The 21,883-nt window shown below is 48.4% G+C and overlaps 1 protein-coding gene across 1 annotated transcript in view; it reads left to right on the top strand.

Annotated features, from left to right (window-relative positions):
- The first annotated feature begins 6,850 nt into the window (after positions 1-6,850).
- DHX40 (DEAH-box helicase 40) overlaps positions 6,851-21,883 on the top strand; it is a 112,247-nt gene continuing 97,214 nt past the window's right edge. Inside the window, exons 1-2 of the mRNA XM_083173771.1 lie at positions 6,851-7,164; positions 16,431-16,630. Of these exons, the coding sequence (XP_083029897.1) occupies positions 16,447-16,630 (184 nt within the window). The 5' untranslated portion in view covers positions 6,851-7,164; positions 16,431-16,446. The remainder of the gene's footprint in view (positions 7,165-16,430; positions 16,631-21,883) is intronic.

Here is a 21,883-nt window from a genome sequence, read left to right as displayed (position 1 = left end):
GTTTGCTGAGGTCATTGCCCAGCGACCAGGGTTGTATGATGACTGTCTGGGTCTCTTGACGCACCTGAACAGGTGAGTCGATGGGGCGTGACTCATGTCAGCTACATAAGGCCAGTGTTTTCACGCATGTACTGTATGTCCTTTCCTCCTGACGACGGAGCGTGGAGCTCCGAAAACATTTGAGGCTCAATAAATTTTGTTTTGCAAAGTTCCTGGAGTGCCATGTGCATATTTCACCTACCTGCGGGAACGTGGACTGTGACCAGTATCTGAACCTTCACAAAGGCACACAGGTGGCTGTATATGCTGAGGAGAGTGCCGATCCATCCCTACAGACTGCAATTTGGTGTTTATCATCTAAAGGGATAAGGCAACCCGCTGCTTTGCTGTGGATATAAAACTAATGAACTGACTACACGTGTGGCATTATGAATACTGCAAGTTCCTATCAACCTGGCGATTTGAACATTGAATCTGCTTTATTGGAGTTTCCCAAAGGAGAAACCCTAACCTTCTCTGTGGAAGAGGCAACACAGATTTTGTTTGCTGTGGATTTGGACAGTGAAGTGGTGAGTGACGATGAATTATACCATCGTTTGCTTAAACTTTGTAAAAGAGAAATAGACTTTTTGCTCCATGGCCAATCCCTCTCAGACTATTTCAGACAAAAACTCATACCCCGTCGGTTTAGGGTACGGAATGTCCCAACTATTGGCCGCCCAGATTTCTGTCGACGCTGGGTGGCTGTTTTGAATAAATGCAGCCTTGATCTTATGTTACTAGTTATCGAGAATTGAATTGAATTGAAGATCACCAAGGATAAAATTCAAATTATCCATGACGAGTATAAACCATTGCTGAATGACCGTGAACATGATAAATTATGGACTAAACTTAATCAACAGTGTGAATCATACAAACTTGAGTTGATGAAGTTTAAAAAATCAAAACTAATAGTGGTACAACAAGATTACGAGTATAATAATGTGTACCGCTTGTTAACTGGGTCTGAAAGATCACGTCAGCAGCAGCAACCCTCGTACCAAAAGAGACGAACTTGGAGATACAAACATGACAAGCACAGTGCTACTGTATCATCATCACAAAGTGACAGTGACATTCTAATACCTGAATCTGATGAAGCAAGCACCTCTGATCGTCCCCCTTTAGGTACAGTCACACGGGGCAGGGGAGGAAGAAAAAAACAAAGAACCAGGAGAGGCGTCCAATGTGAGAGGATCTTTAAGAGCACACACCAAAGCAAAGAATTAATTTACAACTTATCGTCACGACCTTTAACTCCAAAAGGGACAGTGGTATTGAATAAAGGGCTATCATTTATACCAACTAACAAACATAGAGACTTTGATTGGCAATTGGATAATCACCGCATTGGCCGCAACATGAGATTGCGGGAACATTTTCAAGATATGCCAGCGACAGAAGATTCCCCTTCGGTGATTATGGACTTTGTGAAACGCCAACATCTTTCATCTTTTGATCCAGTGAGTCACAACCCGTCTATTAAGACCTTTAATCGGTTACTGAATGATTCCATGCATAAGTATACAGCAGCTGATAAATCGACCCATTGTAATTTAACTCAAAGTGAACAGAGAGCACTCAAATGCCTAAGTGATGATAGGAGTATCACTATCCGCCCCGCTGACAAGGGGGGCGGTATCAGGGCCGGTGCAAGGTTTCTTGGCACCCTAGGCAAAACTTTGGCTTACTCTCCCCCCCACCCCCCACCCCATCCCACACACACACACACACACACACACAATTTCCCAGTCAGTCAGGTGAAAGTGTTGTCTCATACATTTTCCTACCGCATGACTGTATTGAGAGGAAGGAAGTGTCTCTCAAAAGGTTCTGTAACTATTTGATGGGCACACTTAGGGCCTTATTTTGGTTCATTCTTTCTGACAAAATCCTTCTTAGATGGACAAAACCATGTGCACTGCAGGGGGGGCAGATGTAACATGTGCAGAGAGAATTAGATTTGGGTGAGTAATTTTGTTTCTGTGAAGGGAAAATACTGATTGCTTTATTTTTACACTGCAATATAGATCTCACTTTGAAGTAAAACCCCACCCAAATCTAATTCTCTCTGCACAAGTAACACCTGCCCCACCTGCAGTGCACATGGTTTTGCCCATCTAAGAAGGATTTTGTCAGAAAGAATGAACCAAAATAAGGCCCCTAGTGACACCCCTTTCCAGATCTTGGAGCCCTATGCAGCTGAGTATCTCGTTCTATTTCATTCTGCCTCTGATACATATATAGATATCTATATAGTGCATCTCTCATATTCCTTCACAGTTTAGTCTCTCTTAAAATAAATACTATCTCCTTTTAGTTCTGCCACACACACACCTATATCCGTTTCTATTCCCACATGTCTCACACACACACACACACACACACACACACATACTTCCTCTCACATACAGTACATACATACAGATACACTGCATCCATACATACAGTATATCTATTATTAATATGGTCCTGTTAGGAAGGGCGGGTTAGGATAAAAATACTCAATGGGGTCTGGAAGTATCTGACCGTCATTGTGCTGTGTATCGGGTTTCGTACCCAACCATTGCGCACTAGCATACTTAGCATGCCAGTGAAGTAGTTGAATATTAAATATATGCATAATAAAAGAAACTGGATAAAAAAATATGCTACAAAATAAAATAACAAAGTCCTTAAAAAAGTTTTTTGGGGGTGATCGTAGTAGGAACTGGGTAGGGGTAGTTATAGTGGCACATGGAAGCTGTGGAAGGTGGTGGGGTGAGGGTGGTAGTAGTAAAGACTGGGGGGGGTAGACATAGTGGCACATGGCAGCTGGTGGAGTTGGTGGGGGTGAGGGAGGTAGTAAGGAATGTAGTGGCACATGGCAGCTGGTAGAGTTGGTGGGGGTGAGGCAGGGCCAGTGTAAGGCTTCTCAGCACTCTAGGCAAAACTTCAACCTACTCCCCCTCCCCAAAAAATCTTTTTTTAGATCATGTGGTCATCCAATCCCCATGCCCAACCCCCCCCCCCCCCCCCCAAGTCCCCTGCTTTTCCTGGAGGTCCTCTGCACTCTCCTCTTTGCAACCCACAACAGAGTACAAGGAGGAGTATGACTCAAGGGAAAGTATAGAGGTGAGGTCCACAACCGCCACCTGCATTTAGTTCAACAAGGATCATCATAGACACCACTGATTTCTTGCTAGGCAGACTCGGTGGCGCCCCCCAGATCCCGGCACCCTAGGCAGCTGCCTAAAGCTGCCTAGTGGTAGAGCCGGCCCTGGGATAGGGTCATTAGGTCAACAGGGTCATTAGGTCGACAGTGAAAAAGTCAACATGGTTTAAAAAATAAATAAATTTTCAAGCGTCGACACAGTCAACATAGCATTGCGTCCTCTCGCATGGCTCACTGCACTCGCCATGCTTCGGGCACGGGGCCTCGCTAGGCTCGGCACACTATTTTATTCTTTCACCACGCCCTAGTGGATGGTAGGGCATGAAATACCACCTGTCGGCACATGTCGACTCATAAAACAGTCAAATAACCCCATGTCGACCGTTTGCCTGTCGACCTTCCCAATGTCGACCTAATGACCCTGTCGACCTAATGACCCTGTCGACCTAAGTCATATCGACCTTCAGTCATGTCGACCTAAATGCAGGTCGACCTTAATGCAGGTCGACCTAGTGGTGTAGACCTAATGCTTGTAGACCTAAATGCTGTAGACAAAATGACCGTATCCCATTAAACTGCACCAGCACTTTTCTTAATAAATTTGGAGCCTTATGTGTGCTACCTACCTTCCTGCGACTGTATAGAATAGACTCACCCCTAAGGGGGTAATCCAGATTTGGGACACTGGAGTGCCGGGGACGATATTGTGTGTGCGTGTGTATGTATGTATATATGTGTGTTTGTGTGTGTGTGTGTGTGTGTGTATATATATATGTATATATATATATATATATATATATATATATATATATATATATATATATATATAACCCCAATAGTGTTATTATTAGGCGCCTGGATCCTGCCTCCTGTGTGCCCCTGCTCCGAGGCATCCAAATAACCATGCGGCCCGCAGGATGGACAGCGCGACCCCCGTCTGTGGTAAGCCTCTGCGCGCTGACACATCTGCCCCAATGTCAGCTGATGGGAGATGAAGAGATACATATCCTTACATAATTTAGGAGTCCTATCTGTTGTGCATATATACTGATAACTTCAAATAAGCAATCCGGAGATAGCAATATTGCAGTTGTGTGCAGCACTCCCTTATTGTGGGCTCTTCCACCTGTCCGATTCTGAAAGCATATGAAGAAACAGGAGGCGCACAATAGTGTAGTATGTTTTAAGATAAAAAAAGGTAAAAAGTTTACTTCAGCATGAATAAAAACACTCACAAATATAATGCGTGTTAAAAGATTAACAAAAACAGATTCAATTGGGTAACAGTGGCAAGTCACCAGTTCCAAACGCCGCGAAGCTCCGGCATCCGATTTCTGACGTCAGCACGCTCGGCTCGGCTCTCCTGTCCGCTCCACTCTGATATATATATCCTATAAAGCAGTGGTCAGGGAACACGTTTCTCATTACCCCACACATTTCCCCACGGCTGAATGAAGCCGCTGACAAGAGAGGCGGGGAAACGCGTCATCAACACACTGCCGTCGCCACTAACCACGAGAGCCTGGGAGAAGAACGCCGGAGCAGGGAGTCCTAGAGAAGGCTGCACCATCGGTAAGACCAGCAGCCGGGGACCCGCTCCAGGCACGCACATTCTCACCACGAGTGGATTACAAATGCAAGTAGTGGAGCCAAAAGGCACAAGGCACAGTATTACGTTTACAGCATCTCTTGAGTGTACAGTATGTGCGCTTGCAGCACACTGCCCTAACAGTAACCTTAAGTGACCAGGGGGTCCTGCTTGATTAAGCACAGGTGTGACTGACTAACACATTTGAGAGCTGTAGTGTACTAACCCTGCATAACTGTGTGATTGGGCAAAACCTTTCCCTAACCAAAAGGATCAATTAAAAGCATACACCGTGTGCACCACACACAGTTCTAACAACTACTAACTATCCAGCCTCTGGGTTATTGCTAAAGCCCAAACTGGGCACATATTGGCTTATCCAGCCATATTATAAGTCAAGCATGCTGTACTTATGATATAGATGGGATGCGGTCATCTATTAGAATGAACTTAGGTCTACAGTCATTAGGTCGACCCCACTAGGTCGACTGGCAGGAAGGTCGACCTGACTTAAGGTCGACATGGGCCAAGGTCGACATGACTTAAGGTCGAATTTGCATAAAGGTCGACATGAGGAAGGTCGACTGGTCATAAGGTCGACATGGGGTTTTTCACTGGTTTTTGAGCCGACGTGACGACAGGCGGTATTTCATGCCCTACCATCCACTAGGGCGTGGAGGAGGTTATTAAAGCTGTGGCGAGCGAAGCGAGCCACCGTGCCCGAAGCATCGCGAGCGAAGCGAGGGTCCGATTCGCATTGCCAACTGTGTCCATGTCGACTGTGTCAACATTCGGACCAAAAAACAGTGAATATCCCATGTCGACATTATGACCAGTCGACCTTCCTCATGTTGACCTTTATGCAAATTCGACCTTAAGTCATGTCGACCTTGGCCCATGTCGACCTTAAGTCAGGTCGACATTCCTGCCAGTCGACCTTGGCCCATGTCGACCTTAAGTCAGGTCGACCTTCCTGCCAGTCGACCTTCCTGCCAGTCGACCTAGTGGGGTCAACCTAATGACTGTAGACCTAAGTTCATTCTGACAGATGTACCGTTTCCCTTTCATATGATCCTTTTGAGAATTGTGACACCCTGTCACTGCAGGGTGATGCTTGGTAAACATGTATGAAAGTTACCCTTACTAGTAGGATTTAATCTAATGTTACCCTGAGCTCATGCGTGGAGTTGAAGCTACCCTGTTTCCCTGATAATAAGACCTACCCCAATAATAAGCCCTACCCTTATTTCTGGACAACGGTCCAAAATAAGCCCTACCCCGAAAATAAGCCCTAGCTTAATCCCCATTTTGCCCAGTCCCTGTGCTAAACTCCCAGCTCTGCTAATGCCCCCCCCCCCACCCGCCCGCATGAAATGGATGCTGCTGCTACGGTAGCAGCCCTGGTACTGCTGAAGCCTCTGCTCGCATCAGCGGTCCCAGGGATGCATTGTGCATGTGACGTCACTGCGCACCTCAAGGACTGAGTGGCGTCTGTTCACAGATGGGAGCGGAGTGACTGAGCGGCTGCGGAGGAAAGGCTGAGTGGCTGAAAAATGCAGAAGGAAAGGAAATCGGCAGTTGTGCTTAAAGTATAAGGAGATTGAGGGGCATGATGTAGCTAAAAGAAGGACTGAGGAGCTAAAATAAGCCCTAACCCAAAAATAAGCCCTTTGGTGTTTTTGGACTGAAAAAAAAAATAAGACAGTGTCTTATTATCGGGGAAACACGGTATCGGTGGCATTAACAGCATTGTCGGTTTTCTGGAGGCCGGTGTTCTGCCCATGAGTACAGATTCTGGGGATTCTGGCACCGGAATTTAAATTGCTGGCACCCCAAACAGAGGTATGTTAACCAAAAATCCAGATTACGTTATGGAACCCAAAACAATATAAAATTATTTGACATTTGTTCTGCCTCCCATCCTTTTTACGTTGGACAAACACACGCACAACTTGATTTGCTTATTATTAGTTTATTTGTCAGTGTTAATAAACCAGATACAGTACACGTGCTTTTGTATAAATATACCGTATATAGATTACTGTGGGAACATAACTGAAAATTCCACTAGGTGGCGCTCCTCCACTTGGTTTCCGATACAAACCTTCTGCACACGGTGGACGACTGTCTGCCACTGCCGAAGAGATCTTCCTGGCTGCGGGTCCTGGTTTTGGGCAAAAAGCTTCAGTCACGGGAAGTAGCTGTTATATGTGATTAAACCAGAGCATGGATTATGTAGAAGGGGATATTTTTCGGAAATGTAGCAAAGAGTAGTAGTGTCACTAATATATGTTAGCATCACATGACGCTACTGATTGGTGGTTCTATTCATCGAGTTCGTGACAGGCAAGATGGCGTCCCCCAGTCCAGGATGTTCTAGGTAAGAAAAGTTACAGACAGTAATGCTAAGTGTATAGGGAGTAGGGACTAGTCACTAGCATGGAGATGCATGTCAGGGTTACCAGCTTACAGTCACTTACTAGTACATGTAATAGTATAATAATAATATCGATTACTAGAAACTTGTGGTGAATTTACATCTCACAAATCATTCAAAAACATAAACAAGCTGTGTAATTGTACTGTGACTTTTTTGTTACATTTGCATATATCAGAAGTGAATCTTTAGAAGTAGTGATTGATTAGACACATTAAACAGATATCACTATTACAGGTTATTTGTTGGAGTGTAGTAGATAGTGTAGTTCACAGCTACTGTACATGTGTGTTTTAATCTTTGTTCAATATAAATTATATGGTAGGCATTTAAAATTGTGGATGTGCCACTTTTTTGCTTTCAACAGCTTGGATCTAAAATGAAACACTGGTTCAACCTGGCTCGCAGTGCAGTGTGAATGGGTAAGCTGGGTTTATCGAACCCAGCACTAGTTCACTGCATTGGGAGGGACGGCACTTTGAGATGATCTCATCTCCAAGCCCTAGTTGGGGTACTTAAAGGTGAGAGGGCGGCCTGCTGTGCTCCTGCTAGACCGTCCCAATTATCCCTCCCCTTGAAATCATACTCTGAGACAAGTTTTGGGATTAAATCATTGGCCACAGTTTTATTCACAATCCTTAACCAACGTTTTGCAGGGTGAGGACAGAGAGCGGTGGGCAAGGTGCAAGAGCCTATCAATGCCGATCATTGATTCGCGCTGGGGCGTGCCACATACCTACGCGGTAGGCCCTCGGCAAAGCCCCCTCCCGTTCCTGGGAGCCAGCCCCTGCAGATCACTCTCGCCTGGCGCGCAGCCGATGGCCCGCCGTCGAAAGCTGGAGCCTGGCGTGCGGCCCCCACGCCGAGGGTGAATCTGCCACCTCAGCTGGTTCCCCTCCTCCGCCTGCCTTGCGCACCGCCTCTTCACGCCCTGCAACATACATTAATGCAACCACTGTGACATAATACATAACTCATATCAAATATCATTACAATACATCCCTGTAACAGCTTTGCCATAGCACATAAGTCATACAAAATACTGTTACAATACTTCACTGCAACTAATGCGACATAGCACATAACACATACAAAAAAACGTTACAACAAATCACTGCAACAATTGCGACATAGCACATAACTCGCAAAGAGTACTGTTACATATCGACCTGACATGTCTAAGCTTCCTCACGCACTTATGCCATAAAAAAGGGTGGGTGGGTGGGATCGTGTTCTGATGATGTGTGCTCAGCCTCCCCCCTGCCCCAGTCTTTTAAACCCCTTCCTGGCAGTTCCCTCCCCCTGGTGCTTCATTGGCTGCCCTTGTCCCCCAAGTGTGAAAGGAGGCGGGGATACCATCCCGACCCCCCCCCCCCTTTGTTGTGCCAGGTCACCAGTAGCGCGGCCTGCCCCTCCCCCTTATGCCGCGTCGGCGCCATACCGGCACCTGTGCTCCTTTAAAGGTGAGAGGGCGGCCTGCTGTGCTCCTGCTAGACCGTCCCAATTATCCCTCCCCTTGAAATCATACTCTGAGACAAGTTTTGGGATTAAATCATTGGCCACAGTTTTATTCACAATCCTTAACCAACGTTTTGCAGGGTGAGGACAGAGAGCGGTGGGCAAGGTGCAAGAGCCTATCAATGCCGATCATTGATTCGTGCTGGGGCGTGCCACATACCTACGCGGTAGGCCCTCGGCAACGCTCCCTCCCGTTCCTGGGAGCCAGCCCCTGCAGATCACTCTCGCCTGGCGCGCAGCCGATGGCCCGCCGTCGAAAGCTGGAGCCTGGCGTGCGGCCCCCACGCCGAGGGTGAATCTGCCACCTCAGCTGGTTCCCCTCCTCCGCCTGCCTTGCGCACCGCCTCTTCCCGCCACTGAGGTTTCCGGGTATTGCCCGGGCACCGAAAAACCCCCACCCTGCACAAACGCCCTTCCCTCACACTCCCTGCGCTTCCCGGAGTGCGTTGTTAACCAGTCGATGCCAATGCCCTCCATCCGCCTCATACATGCCCTTGATCGTCGGGTTGATATCTGCATGTTGGATAACCCCCCTTCACACGCTTGGCTACTGCCACCTTTACCTTCTTCCTGGTCCTTCCAATGGCTCCTCCTTTCTTTGCCTCGCGCCATACCATCCTGTGGATGCTGCTGGACGACCGTACCCTAACCCTAAGTCGGTGCTGATCGTTCTTACCAGGTCAAGGGATCTGGCATCCCCTAACTCATTACCTCCCCGATGACCAACTATCGTGTCCGGCGTGCCGGCCATCCCCTTGCCCAGTGGCAATGTCTCCCTGGGCCCGTTCCACCTCATCCCCCTCTGCCAGAACCAAAACATTCGTCCTTCGCTCCTTGGCAGCCCTAGCTGCCTGCCGTAAGGCCTGGCCGCAGCCCTGACTTCGGCCCAGTGAACGTAGGAGTGGCCGACAATCCATATTTGTTTTAGGTTTGCATTCCCTGCGGAGGGGGAAGAGTTAATTAGCTGTCAGCTTGTTGGCGACCAGCTTGGCATAAATCTTATAACGATCCGATTTGCACCTGCCCGGCGCTCTGCTCCCAGCACCTGCGCAGCCTTCACTAGCCACGGAAGTGGCCGCCCCAATCCTCAATGAATGGGAGCTAAACCTACCTGTCGGCCACCGCCTGCCGCTACGCCCTTCTTCAGGATAGCTGAAAACTGGTATTTGGTTAGCGGTGACCCGTTCTGCGTGCGCAAGGAAATTCCCCTTGCTCGCTGTCCTCATACCTACAAAGGCCCTAACCACTGCTACCAGGCACGTTGCCGGGTCCGCGTGACGGTTAAGCTGGACCCATTTACCCTTGCCCTCCTGATCCGTCTTTGACCTGTGAATCTTGCACAGCGCCGCCTGCTCAGTTACTGCCACATTTCTATGCTGCGGGCCCTCTCCTGTTGACAACCTCGTTCCCGCCACTACTAAAAGCCATTGCGAATGCCGCCCTGAACAGGGCTGCTTCCCTCTGGCCCTGGCAGACAGTTGTAATCTGGTCCCACAAAATCCACAACCTTTCTATTGTGATGGGTTGCCTTGCGTCCGGCCTCTACGCCTCCATTCTGGCCCAGCCCCTCCTGGTCATATGCACTGCGAATGACTTCGCCCTGTCGACCCTGCCACTGAGCTTGTCGAAACAAGATGCCTGCCAGCAAGGCGCCTAGCCGGGATTTTGAGGCCTGCTCCTGCCTGAGCTTGGTCAAGAAAGCCAACAGCTGCTGCTGCGCGCTGAGTCTCTCGGCACCTACCGTAACCTGGCAATCCTTCCAGCAATTCCATGCCACCTTGTATGCTTCCCAAGTCCTTGGTGCCGGTGACCGCTCCGCCTGGCTAGCTAACTCGGCTTGCCTATCTGCCAGAGGCATGAAGGGCATGTTAGACCTGCTCTGACAGCTTCCCCGTTCTGCCGCGACAGCGTGTCCGCTATCACGCTCTTTCCCCTGGCACATGCTTTTCCCTGAATGTAATATTGTGGTGACAGCATGTCCGCTATCACGTTCTTTTCCCCTGGCACATGCTTTGCCCTGAATGTAATGTTGTGGCGCAGGCATTTCACAACCAATCTCCTAACCCGCCTGACTACTGGTGATGATGACGCCCGCTGGCTGTTTACTGCCTGCACTACCCCCAGGTAGCCGCACCATAATTGAATTTGCCTGTTGGCCAGCCTCTCTCCCCAGATTGTCACTGCTACCACTACTGGGAATAGCCCCAGAGCTGCAAGGTTCCTGGTGAGACCTGCTTCCCTCCGCGTTGGTGGCCGCCACTGGGCACACCATTCTCCCTGCCAGTATGCCCCAAAGCCTGTGGCTCATGCGGCATCCGTAAATAAATGCATTGCGCGATTGGGCCGCATAGGCTCTGGCCACATATGCACCCTGTTTAGGCATTGGAGGAATTCCTCCCATACTAGCAAATCTCTGCACTTCCTTGTTGATGTGCAGAAAGTGATTTTTCCTTGCTATGCCCACAGCGGGCTTGCTCCCGCCGTTGCTTAAATATCCTGCCCATCGGGATCAACCTGCAAGCAAAATTGATGCTTCCCAACAATGATTGGAGCTGCCCCGGTGCAACCGTTCTTGCTCCGGCACAATACCTGACCCCTCTAACCAGCTTTCCCACTTCAGGCAATCTGCACTCCTGCTTGGCCAAATCAATCCCTATCCCCACGTAAGACAGAACTGCTTTGGGCCCTTGCGTTTTCCTGGAGCAATGGGCACGCTGAATTCCTTCAGCATTCCCTCCACAAGAGGTTGCACTATGGCGAGATGGGTGGCCCTGCCACCACGCAATCATCCAGGTAGTGCGCAATTGCCGCTGACCCGGTTCTCTCTTTCCAGCACCACTGCCGGCATGAACTAACTGCTTCAAATATGCGCAAGATATAGCGCATCCCCTCGGATGACATTTGTCTATAAGATGTACCCATCAAAACTTAGCCCCTGTGACAAAAAACTCTCGGGGCGCAGGGGCAGCAGCCTAATGGCTGACTCCATGTCAAACCTTGTCATAAGCGCCCCCCCTGCCTTGCGCTCGGACTATCCTGACGGGTGAGTCGAACGACTGGTATTGCACTGAGCACTCGTCCCTGTCCAAGGGCATCGTTTACCGATGCCCCTTCCGGATAAGACAGGTGCTGAATGAGCCTGAATTTACCAGGTGCCCTTTTGGGAACCAGTCCTAACCATGAGCTAACTATTCCTGCCAATGAGGGGGTTCCGAATGGCCCTTTCATCCTGCCTAAAGCCTGTTCTTTGATGCTGTTGTCCCTTACCGCCCCCGGCTGCTCCCCAATAGATTTCAGGGTTTCTTGAGCTGCCGGAGGGTGTCACATTCCTGGTTATAGGTATCCTAACCCCCCCCTGCTCCCATCCCAGATCCAGCATAGCCTTTGTGTGGCTGTTATCACCCTGGGGGGTGGTGGGACACCGCCTCCCCCCTCTCCCCTGGCCCATCAGAGCTACTTCCTGCAATAACACCTAACTGGCATGGTGGAGGCTACTAACCTGCCCTCCGGCCGTATAACAAAGGAATTCCTATGGAAAATGTCCATTCTGCCTCATTGCACACGACAATCCATAGCCAATGCCCGTAAAATCATTTTTACAGCGGCTAACTTATGCCCCTTTTGCGTGCCATAAGGCCCTGTCTTTTAATATAGATTGCCTGTATGTTGGTTTGTTGTCCCTCCGTGTAGGGGGGGGGGGGGGGGCTGAGAAGAATGCCACCCCCCCTTTCCTCCCCTGTACCGGGACGTGTGCCTTCTGCAAACCGCCCTAGGCACCCTTACAACACACCCACATCATTGCTAACATCCTGGTTCTTATAATGCATAACTCTCTAGCATAGCTCAACATTCTAAGTCCCTTGCATGTTACCTAGCATTGCTAACAGTCATGCTCCCCTTCTTGGCATATTACATCCTGGATAGCGCATATTGGCGTCCTATTATTACTATTATCATCCTTTATCTATGTACACACACACATATATATAGATATATATATATATCTATATATACACACACACACAGGGTTCCACAGCACCCGGTTACGGAGTACGCATAATCAAACAGGGAAACAGTAACTACTAGATAGCATTGCTAACCTCTGGATAATGTCTATACATATCATGGCATAGTACATAGTATTGCTAACATTCTGTATACTGTCTACCTCGGCATACTACATGCTATTCAGGTTATCAACATTTGTTTTACCAATCCTGTGCGTCGTCCGCTTTTCTCCCGCGTCGACCATGGTGACCTTCTTCTCATGCCCCCCGCTATCTGCGCCGCACAATGCGCAAGGAGGTGACATCAATGAGCAAATGGGTTCTGGCTGAGACGACGTGAAATGCTGAAGCCATGCCGACCATAGCGGTGCCCGTCAATTGCTTTCCTTGCCTGCTCCCTGCAGCCCGATGGCCTGCCGACATCTTCTCGGCCTGATGCCTGTGCTCCCTCCCTGTGGGCATTAGGCCCTCTGTGGTGATCCGCGGGCATCACCCTGGCCACAGCCTCATGGTATCCCCTTGCCCGGCTCCTGCCGCCACACCCAGGCGGACTCTGATGCTTTCCTCTGTATCTCCTCCATCCGTGCTGATAAACATGCTCGCCCTGATGAAAAGCTTGCTCCTCTTCTGAGCGACTAGCGCGGCTGCAGCAGACCCTTACTGCTGCACCGTGGTGCTAGCTGCTCCATGCTGGTGCTGACAATACTACCTGCTTGATTCCTGATATTCCTCCTTGCTGTTGGGCACTTTGATGTGCTGCGGCCACTAGGGGGAGCCCCTCCCAGCCGAGCTACTCTGTGCTGCTGCTCTCCTCCCCCACTTCCTCAAAGAATTTGCTGCAGCTGCTCCCTTTGTCCTGCTGGACTCCTCCCCCACTTCCTACTCGTGCTCATGCTGGCTGTGGGATTAGGCCCTGGAAGCTGTAAGGAGGATGGCTGGATGCTGCTGCTGTAATCCCTCAGACGATGCGGATAGGCTTCCCCGTGTCTCCCGGCGACGACGTTGCTGGTGCAGATCTCCCGGCAGCTGTGGGGCATGATGACACAGACTGCTAACGCTCAGCTCCACTCCCTGGGTAGCTGCTGATGGCGCTGGGGATTTCCACTACTGCCTCTGCCTCCTGGCTATGCCTGTGCCGTGCCCCTGTGCTTCTGTTCCGCTGGTTGTGGCTTCTCCTCTTGTGCTGTATGGATGCCGGCTGTATGCTGCTGCTGCTCCGCTTGCCGCCTCTCCTCTCGAGCCGTATGGATGCCGGCTGTATGCTGCCTCTGTTGCTGATGCACCTCAGACCCTTTGGGCAGTTTTCCAGCAGCTGTGAGGCAGGCTGACTCCGACTGCTAACGCCCTGCTCTGGTCCCTGGCTGATAGATCTCCCACTCGGTGCTCGAAACAAGGTAAGGAGGCCTTGTCCTATGTCCTCTCTGCGGCCTGTGCTTCAGTTTTAAGCTGCTGGGGGGAAGTCTACAACCCTGCTCTGATCGTGTTCTGATGATGTGTGCTCAGCCTCCCCCCTGCCCCAGTCTTTTAAACCCCTTCCTGGCAGTTCCCTCCCCCTGGTGCTTCATTGGCTGCCCTTGTCCCCCAAGTGTGAAAGGAGGCGGGGATACCATCCCGACCCCCCCCCCCCCTTTGTTGTGCCAGGTCACCAGTAGCGCGGCCTGCCCCTCCCCCTTATGCCGCGTCGGCGCCATACCGGCACCTGTGCTCCCTATTGGTGCTAATGTCACGAACCAAGCTATAAACTGGATCGGGCCGCTAGTCTGAAAGGGAATTCACATGTACAAAATCCTGGATGCCACCTGGCAGAGCAGTGTGATAGGGGTATAGGAAATGCCTTCTGATTACAGTTATTGAATAAGTATCATACAGATTGTATATGATTCAGGGTTGCCGACTTTCTTATTCTCTTCTCCGGGAGAAGCCCGGAGAGGAGAGATTCAGTAGCCGCTCAGGGGGCGGGGCTTAAGCGTGACATCACTAAGCCCCGCCCCCATGCTGTTAAACCAGCTAATTCAGTGATCTCAGTGGAGGAAGCCGGGCTAAAATTACGCGATTGTGTCATTTTAGCTCCGCCCCCTCCTCCGAGACCCGAGGATTGCGGCATTTTAATGCCGCGATCCGGGGGACATCGGGGGTCCCCCCTGAATCCGGGAGGGTTGCCCACCCTTCCGGGGGGCCGGGAGGGAGCCCCGATTTTCGGGAGACTCCCGGAAATTCCGGGAGGGTCGGCAACCCTGATATGATTGTACATTGAATATTTCCGGCTTATTCCCTGAAAACACTAGTTTTCATGGGTTAGCTGTAAATGTTACTCTCTGATACCAATACTCTCTGATACCTGCTGTGATCCCTCCTGTCCCTAGGTTTCTATGGGGGATTCTGCCGAATGTACCAATATTGGGCAGCATTGTGTCTCAGAGCTACCGCCATTCTAAGATGGCGGGCCAGTGTGGTTAGTGCAGGTCAGCACTGACCTGCACTAACCACAACATGCATATACCCCGGTACCTAGCTGAGCATTCCTTTCTGAGCTCCTCTTCCTGCATCTGATGGAGCATACATCCCGCCTATAGAATCGCATATTGCAATGCGAACTAGGCAATTGATCCCTCCCACATTGCATTGTATATGTGATTCTGTGGTAAAAGGGCACAACAGTCTGTCTGGCCTAGTCTATAGCAGCTCATTCTCTCCCTATGACATACAGCAGAACTGATGTTTCAATGGAAAAACGAATACTGTTATTAAACCGTTTATGGCTTAATGGTTTGGCTTAAAAACCCAAACATTGTCCAAGGAGAGCGGGATATCAGAAATGGATTTTAGGAGGAGTAGTATCTTAGACCAGAAAGGGGACATAGAAGGGCTGGTCCACCAGATATAGAAAGGTGTTCCCCTTTGGCCACAGTTACGTGAGCATACAGGAGTAGGGGAGCGAAACATTTTGGAAGCCACACTGGGGCCACTTTCCCTTTATTTATAATCCCATATATTGTAATATAAGCTGTAATGCTGCCCATACACGCCCCGATATGGGCGTGCGTTCCGTGCTTAACAAGCACGGATCACATTGCATTGCATTGCCTGTGCATGCGTTGTGGATGCAATGTGATGAAAACAAAGTACAAAAAGTATCTACAAGCACATACTTTTTGTACTGTGCGATGAGGTGCCGCGGGAGCGCGCACCTCAAAGCACAGAACGCACAGCCCGCATTGCAGCGTGTATGGGCTGCTGAAGAAGCAAATCTTTAGGCAGATGGATAAGGGATGAGAGCATAATGCACATTTTCTATAGACGTTTTGCATATTTATTATCAGCTACTAGGTGAAGAATTGTCTTTCCTTTTAAGACTATAAATAATAGGAGTTGTGCCAAGTAAAGTGTAGGAAAATAACGTCTGCCAGCTGTAGCTCACTTCAGCTCATTTGTCAGTGGGCAGGCGGTTTAATATTGGTGCTTTCATGATTTTCTTTCTCCTAATCTGACTCATGAGGTGAAGGTTTGTTTAATGACTGCACACTCTATACCTGTGGGCAACTGCATTGTGTATCACAGTCCTCTGAAAGGACTGGCTGCTTATAGAGTGTTACATACAATGTGTGTTTGGATCTAATAAATTACACGTGGGCTATTGTACTGTTGTACTCTAATGCTGATTAAATGTTACTTTCTGTGTTACAGAATATAAACCAGTGAAATGGACCCTAAAGATAGAGCCCGCAAAAGTAAGAATGGAGAGACGTCTGACGTGCCCAAACTCCCAATTCGTAAATGCAAGGATAAGCTTGTTGATGCTGCCAGGGAGCACTCCTTCCTTATTGTCACTGGAGACACAGGCAGCGGGAAGACTACCCAGCTGCCGCAGTATCTCTACAAAGCAGGTACATTCCTCTTTAACTTTAACATTTCGGATAGTACTTTAATGTTCATTCTAGCACCCGCCATGTTTGAAAACCCATGCAGTTCCTCTTCCGCGCCTGGGGTGTCGCTGTCTGCTGTGGTGTTTCTAGTACAGGTCTGGTTTGCATATCAGTGCTAATATACAGACCACACTGTGCTAGAAGCACTACAGCAGACAGCGATACCCCAGGCAGGGGCATTTTGTCTCTAGCAGATTTTTTTTTTTTTTTTTTTTAATGGCGTCACACAGACCTGGTTACCAGGATATATTCATATGTTTTTATGTTGCAGATAGTTTGACTTGTCTGTGTATTCTCATATTAATGGAGATATTGACTTTCAGAAACTGAATTTTTAGCAAATACTTTTGTTTCATCAATAGGGAAAGAGTCAAACGTTTCAATAAATGCACATTGGTTTTGAGGTGCAATGGGAATATGGGTGAACTAGCTGTAGAATGTTACTTTTTAATTAATGGAAAATGTCATATTTGGATCTGCTACATTTTACGGGCACCATGCCTGTTACCCAGTGGTGTGTTTTTGCATTAGTATTTTGTACTTTGGACAGAGAGCAGACGTGCCTTGGTGAGCTCCCCACTAGGCCCAGTTTCTAATATTATCTGGGTCTTTTGATCATTAGGTGTGCCCCACCTGCTATCCCACTTCCAGTCCTCCATATGTGTTCCTGCCCCTCTAGACTACATTTTTGGTCTACTTGTAATTTATAATCCTTTCCCATCTGATGTATCTTGTGTTCTCAGTCCTCCCATCCCGTTCTTCCACCTACTTTTTCCATTTACTACTCTTTGTTTGTCTCCACCTTCGTCCCACCTTCAATTTCACGCTCCCTCTATTTCTTCCCATCTTCCCTTCTAAACTTGACTCTGTAACCTGCCTTAGTTTGTGCCATTATCTCCTCCCTACATCTTCTGCTGGGCTCTATTTGGCAATGCCTGTTCCCACATTGCTCCCCTGTACATCATATCGCTTTGCTCATATCGCTTTGCTTTGCTCCTGCAAACATGTAATGCTCCCCTGAATTATTAAGAATTCCCCATTGATGTTTTTTCTCTCACTCTACTCTGCTATGCCTCCAAACAACAAGTCTACACTAATAAATAGGGGGATTATTGACCACAGTCCTCTGTATATAGTATATAGTCAATTGTTGCGTCTGTGTAGGGAGCACCGTTATGTAACTCTGCTCAGTTCTCAAAATGTGGCTACTCTGGATTTCTTAGACAAGGAAGCCACCAACTCTGAAATTCTATCCGGAATATACATTTTTCTTTCCAAAATAGAGAAAAAGGAGGCACTCCTGGCTGAATCCAGGTATGTACTTTTTTTTTTTTTTTTTGGCCGCTTACGACATCCATGTGGTACCCAGTGATTTTGTGGCAAAATTCCCAATATATCCCATGCAGGAATGTAAAATGTAAATAAAAGTTCTCACCCACTTTTCTGCCATTTACATCTCTGACCTTATCTCCCTTTACACTCTTGCCTCGCTTTCCACACCACCTTTCCTGCCAACTGGTTACTGCCACCCCTGTAATGCCCATTGCACTTTATGCTACACACTGTGATGCCCATTACTCATTATGATGCCAGGACTCAAATGTTTTCTAAAGCACGGACAACAAGGAAAGTGCGTACCGAAGGCGCGTGCAAAAAAAAATTCAATGTAATGCCGATTACTCATCACACACCCATTACATAGTATACCACATGCCGGGAGCATTAATGGCAGGTGAATGGGGAAGCTGGGGTGACGCAGATAGTGGCTGACTGGGGAAGCTGGGGTGACTGAGATAGCAGATGACTGGGGAAGCTGGGGTGACTGGGAAGCTGGGGTGACGCAGATAGTGGGTGAGTGGGGAATCTGGGGTGACGGAGATAGCGGGTGACAGAGATAGCAGGTGACTGGGGAAGCTGGGGTGACGGAGATAGCAGGTAGCTGGGGTGACGCAGAGAGCGGGTGACTGGGAAGCTGGGGTGATGCAGATAGTGGGTGACTGGGGAAGCTGGGGTGACGGAGATAGCGGTAGACTGGGGAAGCTGAGGTGACGGAGATAACGGGTGACTGGGGAAGCTGGGGTGATGGAGATAGCGGGTGACTGGGGAAGCTGGGGGGATGCAGATAGGTGACTGGAGAAGCTGGGGTGACACAGCAGCGTCATCATACCCCCGCCCCCCCCTCCTGCAGCAGCATCATCATCATCACCTCCCCCTGCACATCATCACCATCACCTCCCCCTGCAGCATCACCCCAGGTCTGGCAGTGTCACATTACCCCAGCGTCCGGCAGCCCAGGCAGGGTATGGGAAGTCGCCGGCGGGGTCCCTCCAGCGCATGGGATGTAACCGGTGGCGTCCCTGCAGTGGATGGGAACTACCGCTACATCACCCCGGGGTGATGTGACCGAGCCCAGACTGTATCTGTCTCTCCCGCCGCCCGCGCTAACCCCCTGGTGCCGCCTCTTAGCCGCAGACTGCACCTGCTGGCTCTCCTCCCATCACCCAGACAGTGGGCGGAAGAGCTGCAGCTGCTGCTGCCAGGGCTGCCCGAATCCTGGACATTGTATAGTCCAGGACAGCCACCCATCCGGACTCCGGCCTAAATTACCAGGCGGTAATCCTGGACGGGAGGTAACACTAGCAAGAACTTGTTGTACTGCAAGTGGGGCAGATGTAACATGTAGAAAGATTTAGATTTGGCTGGGGTAGGGGTGTGGACACGACATCAATATTTTCCAGCATTCCCCCCTTATTTCTCCCTTCTGTTATTTTCCGTATAATTAAATAGTCTTCATTTGTCATTTATTTGGGGAAATTGTTGTCCTCATATTAGATTTGGGTGGGTTGTGTTCAAACTCTAATCTAAATTGCAGTATAAAAATAAAGCTGTCTAACATTTGTGGGCTACATGCAAAAGCAGACAGTACTACCCTGTACAGAAAAAAATTGCATTTAAACATTGTTTGTTTGTTTTTGTTTGTTGCTTTACTTAAAAAACTTGAATCTGGCCCACTGTGTTTTGAAGAGTTATACCCCTTTTTCATCAAAATCCTCCAACCCAGTGTTTGGAATACAGTTCCAAACCAGATTAGACCTGAGACGACCCCTTTCACACTGCGGGGCCATCCCGGGTTATACCCGGGTAAGCACTGTTCACACTGGGCATGGGTTGTAGATGATAGTATTTCCTTGCGCTGGAAAAGTGTGTCTCCCATACTATGAACAGGTTACCTTTGCAGCTCTCCTTGGTCTTTCCTATGTAAAACCCTGCTAGATACCAGGGATTCCTTCCCAGGTATCTAGCAGGATTTTCCACTGACAAAATCCCATGTTGTTGTGTGGTCATATGCAATAACCCAGGATTTTATACTCCGTTAAAAAGAGTATGATCAGTTTTCTAGTTATAGATTGTAACCAGTTAGCACTTTAATACAAATCTGGGTACTTGTTTCCTAGCACGACGCCCACGATTTTAATCTTATTACATCGTTTGATCGCATCGCATGCGACGCGATCAAAATTATGATTTAATTGTACATGCTATATGCACCCCGATTCTTAATGCCACCGCCACTATTAACCCCAACCCGAAGCGTGGCGAGTGCAGCAAGCCCGCGAGGCGCGGCAGTACGCGTCCACCGACCTTTTCATACCCCCACTATCCACGTCGTGGAGTTGATTTTATATAGTGTGGCGAGCCACCGAGCCTGAAGCGTGGCGAGCGTATGCAGATAATTTCACATGTATTCCGCTTCCCCTCGCGGGGCTCGCTGCGCTCGCCACGCTTTGGGCTCGGTGGCTCGCTGCGCTCGCTACACTAAATAAAATCAACTCCACGCAGACGTGGATAGTGGGGGTATGAGAAGGTCGGAGGACGCGTACCGCTGTCCCTTGCGCTCTCGCTGCGCTCGACACGCTTCAGGTTGGCGTTAATAGTGGTGGTGGCGTTAACAATGGGGGTGCATATAACATACTAATCACCCATCAGGGTGCATGTACAATTAAATCATAATTTTTATCGCATGCCATTTTAAAATTGTACAGTGCGGCTCTTAGGACCAGAAAATCGAGTCCCATTGCATACCACTAATTAAGGCATGCGATGGTATGCGATGGGCGCCGTACTAGGAAACCCAAATCTGTTTTTTTTCTTTTTATCAGAAAAGAACTGTAACAATGCTTTTTAATCCTGTTGCCAAGGATACACAGTATAGGAATATGTCACACAAACTTGTGCTACCTGTCATCTAAAATTGGCTGTTTTTCTGTTACCTTTTTTTTTTTTTTTTTTACACTTAATGATTTGTAATTGCTTTATTTTCCCACTGTGTATTAAAGTGCATATTTTTTTTTAAATACAAATCATAAAGAGGGCTTTATTACTATGTGGAAAGGTGTTAAAAGGCAGGGGTTACCAAACATATTATAAAAGTTAACCATTTCTGATACAAATGTCTTTTTCTATCTACTCGCTGTTGAAAGCACAATTTGAGGGCTCTTTTTGCACTATACATATACAACACAAGGTGAACAAAACCGAGAGTGAGCAAATCACTTGTGCCTGAATTTGCTTGAACAAACATTGATTTTTATTTTTTGGTGCAGTGTTTGGGCATGGTTAATTGTGCTTTGCTACTATACATTACTAGATTTTTGTTTCAAACCGTCAGATTGGACAGATGATCTTAAAGCGCATAGCCAACATATTAGTGTATCAACTCAAAGATAGATGGTTTTTAATTGGGTCATTGATAATTTATTCTCAAATTCTCTCTTATTTGCTATTATGTTTATCTGAATTATTCATTTTACCCCTCATAGTCCCTTTCTCTGTCATTTCTGTCATTTTGTATATACAGGTTGAGTATCCCTTATCCAAAATGCTCGGGACCAGAAGAATTTTGGATAATGGATTATTCCTTATTTCAGAATATTTTTATATTTCAATGATGTATCTTGAGGTATGTTGTGCACACACATCAAACACCTGAAATACACACAAATATATTTTATTTGTGCATAAAACAAGGTTTCAAAACATGAAACAAAGGCCCTTTTTCTGGTTGACTCGCAAGGCTGCGAATTCGCAGCCTTGCAAGTCCACCAAACCCCGCCCCCCGAATGCCCGGCCGCCCGCCCCCTCTCACAGCGTGGGTTCACCCGCACTGGCTGCAAATGGATGTTTAACATAAAAATCCATTCGCATGCTGCAGGG

The sequence above is a fragment of the Crinia signifera genome, chromosome 2, assembly GCF_055691185.1.
Source record: "Crinia signifera chromosome 2, ASM5569118v1, whole genome shotgun sequence".
Classification (NCBI taxonomy): Eukaryota; Metazoa; Chordata; class Amphibia; order Anura; family Myobatrachidae; genus Crinia; species Crinia signifera.
This window is presented reverse-complemented; position numbering and strand designations above follow the sequence as displayed.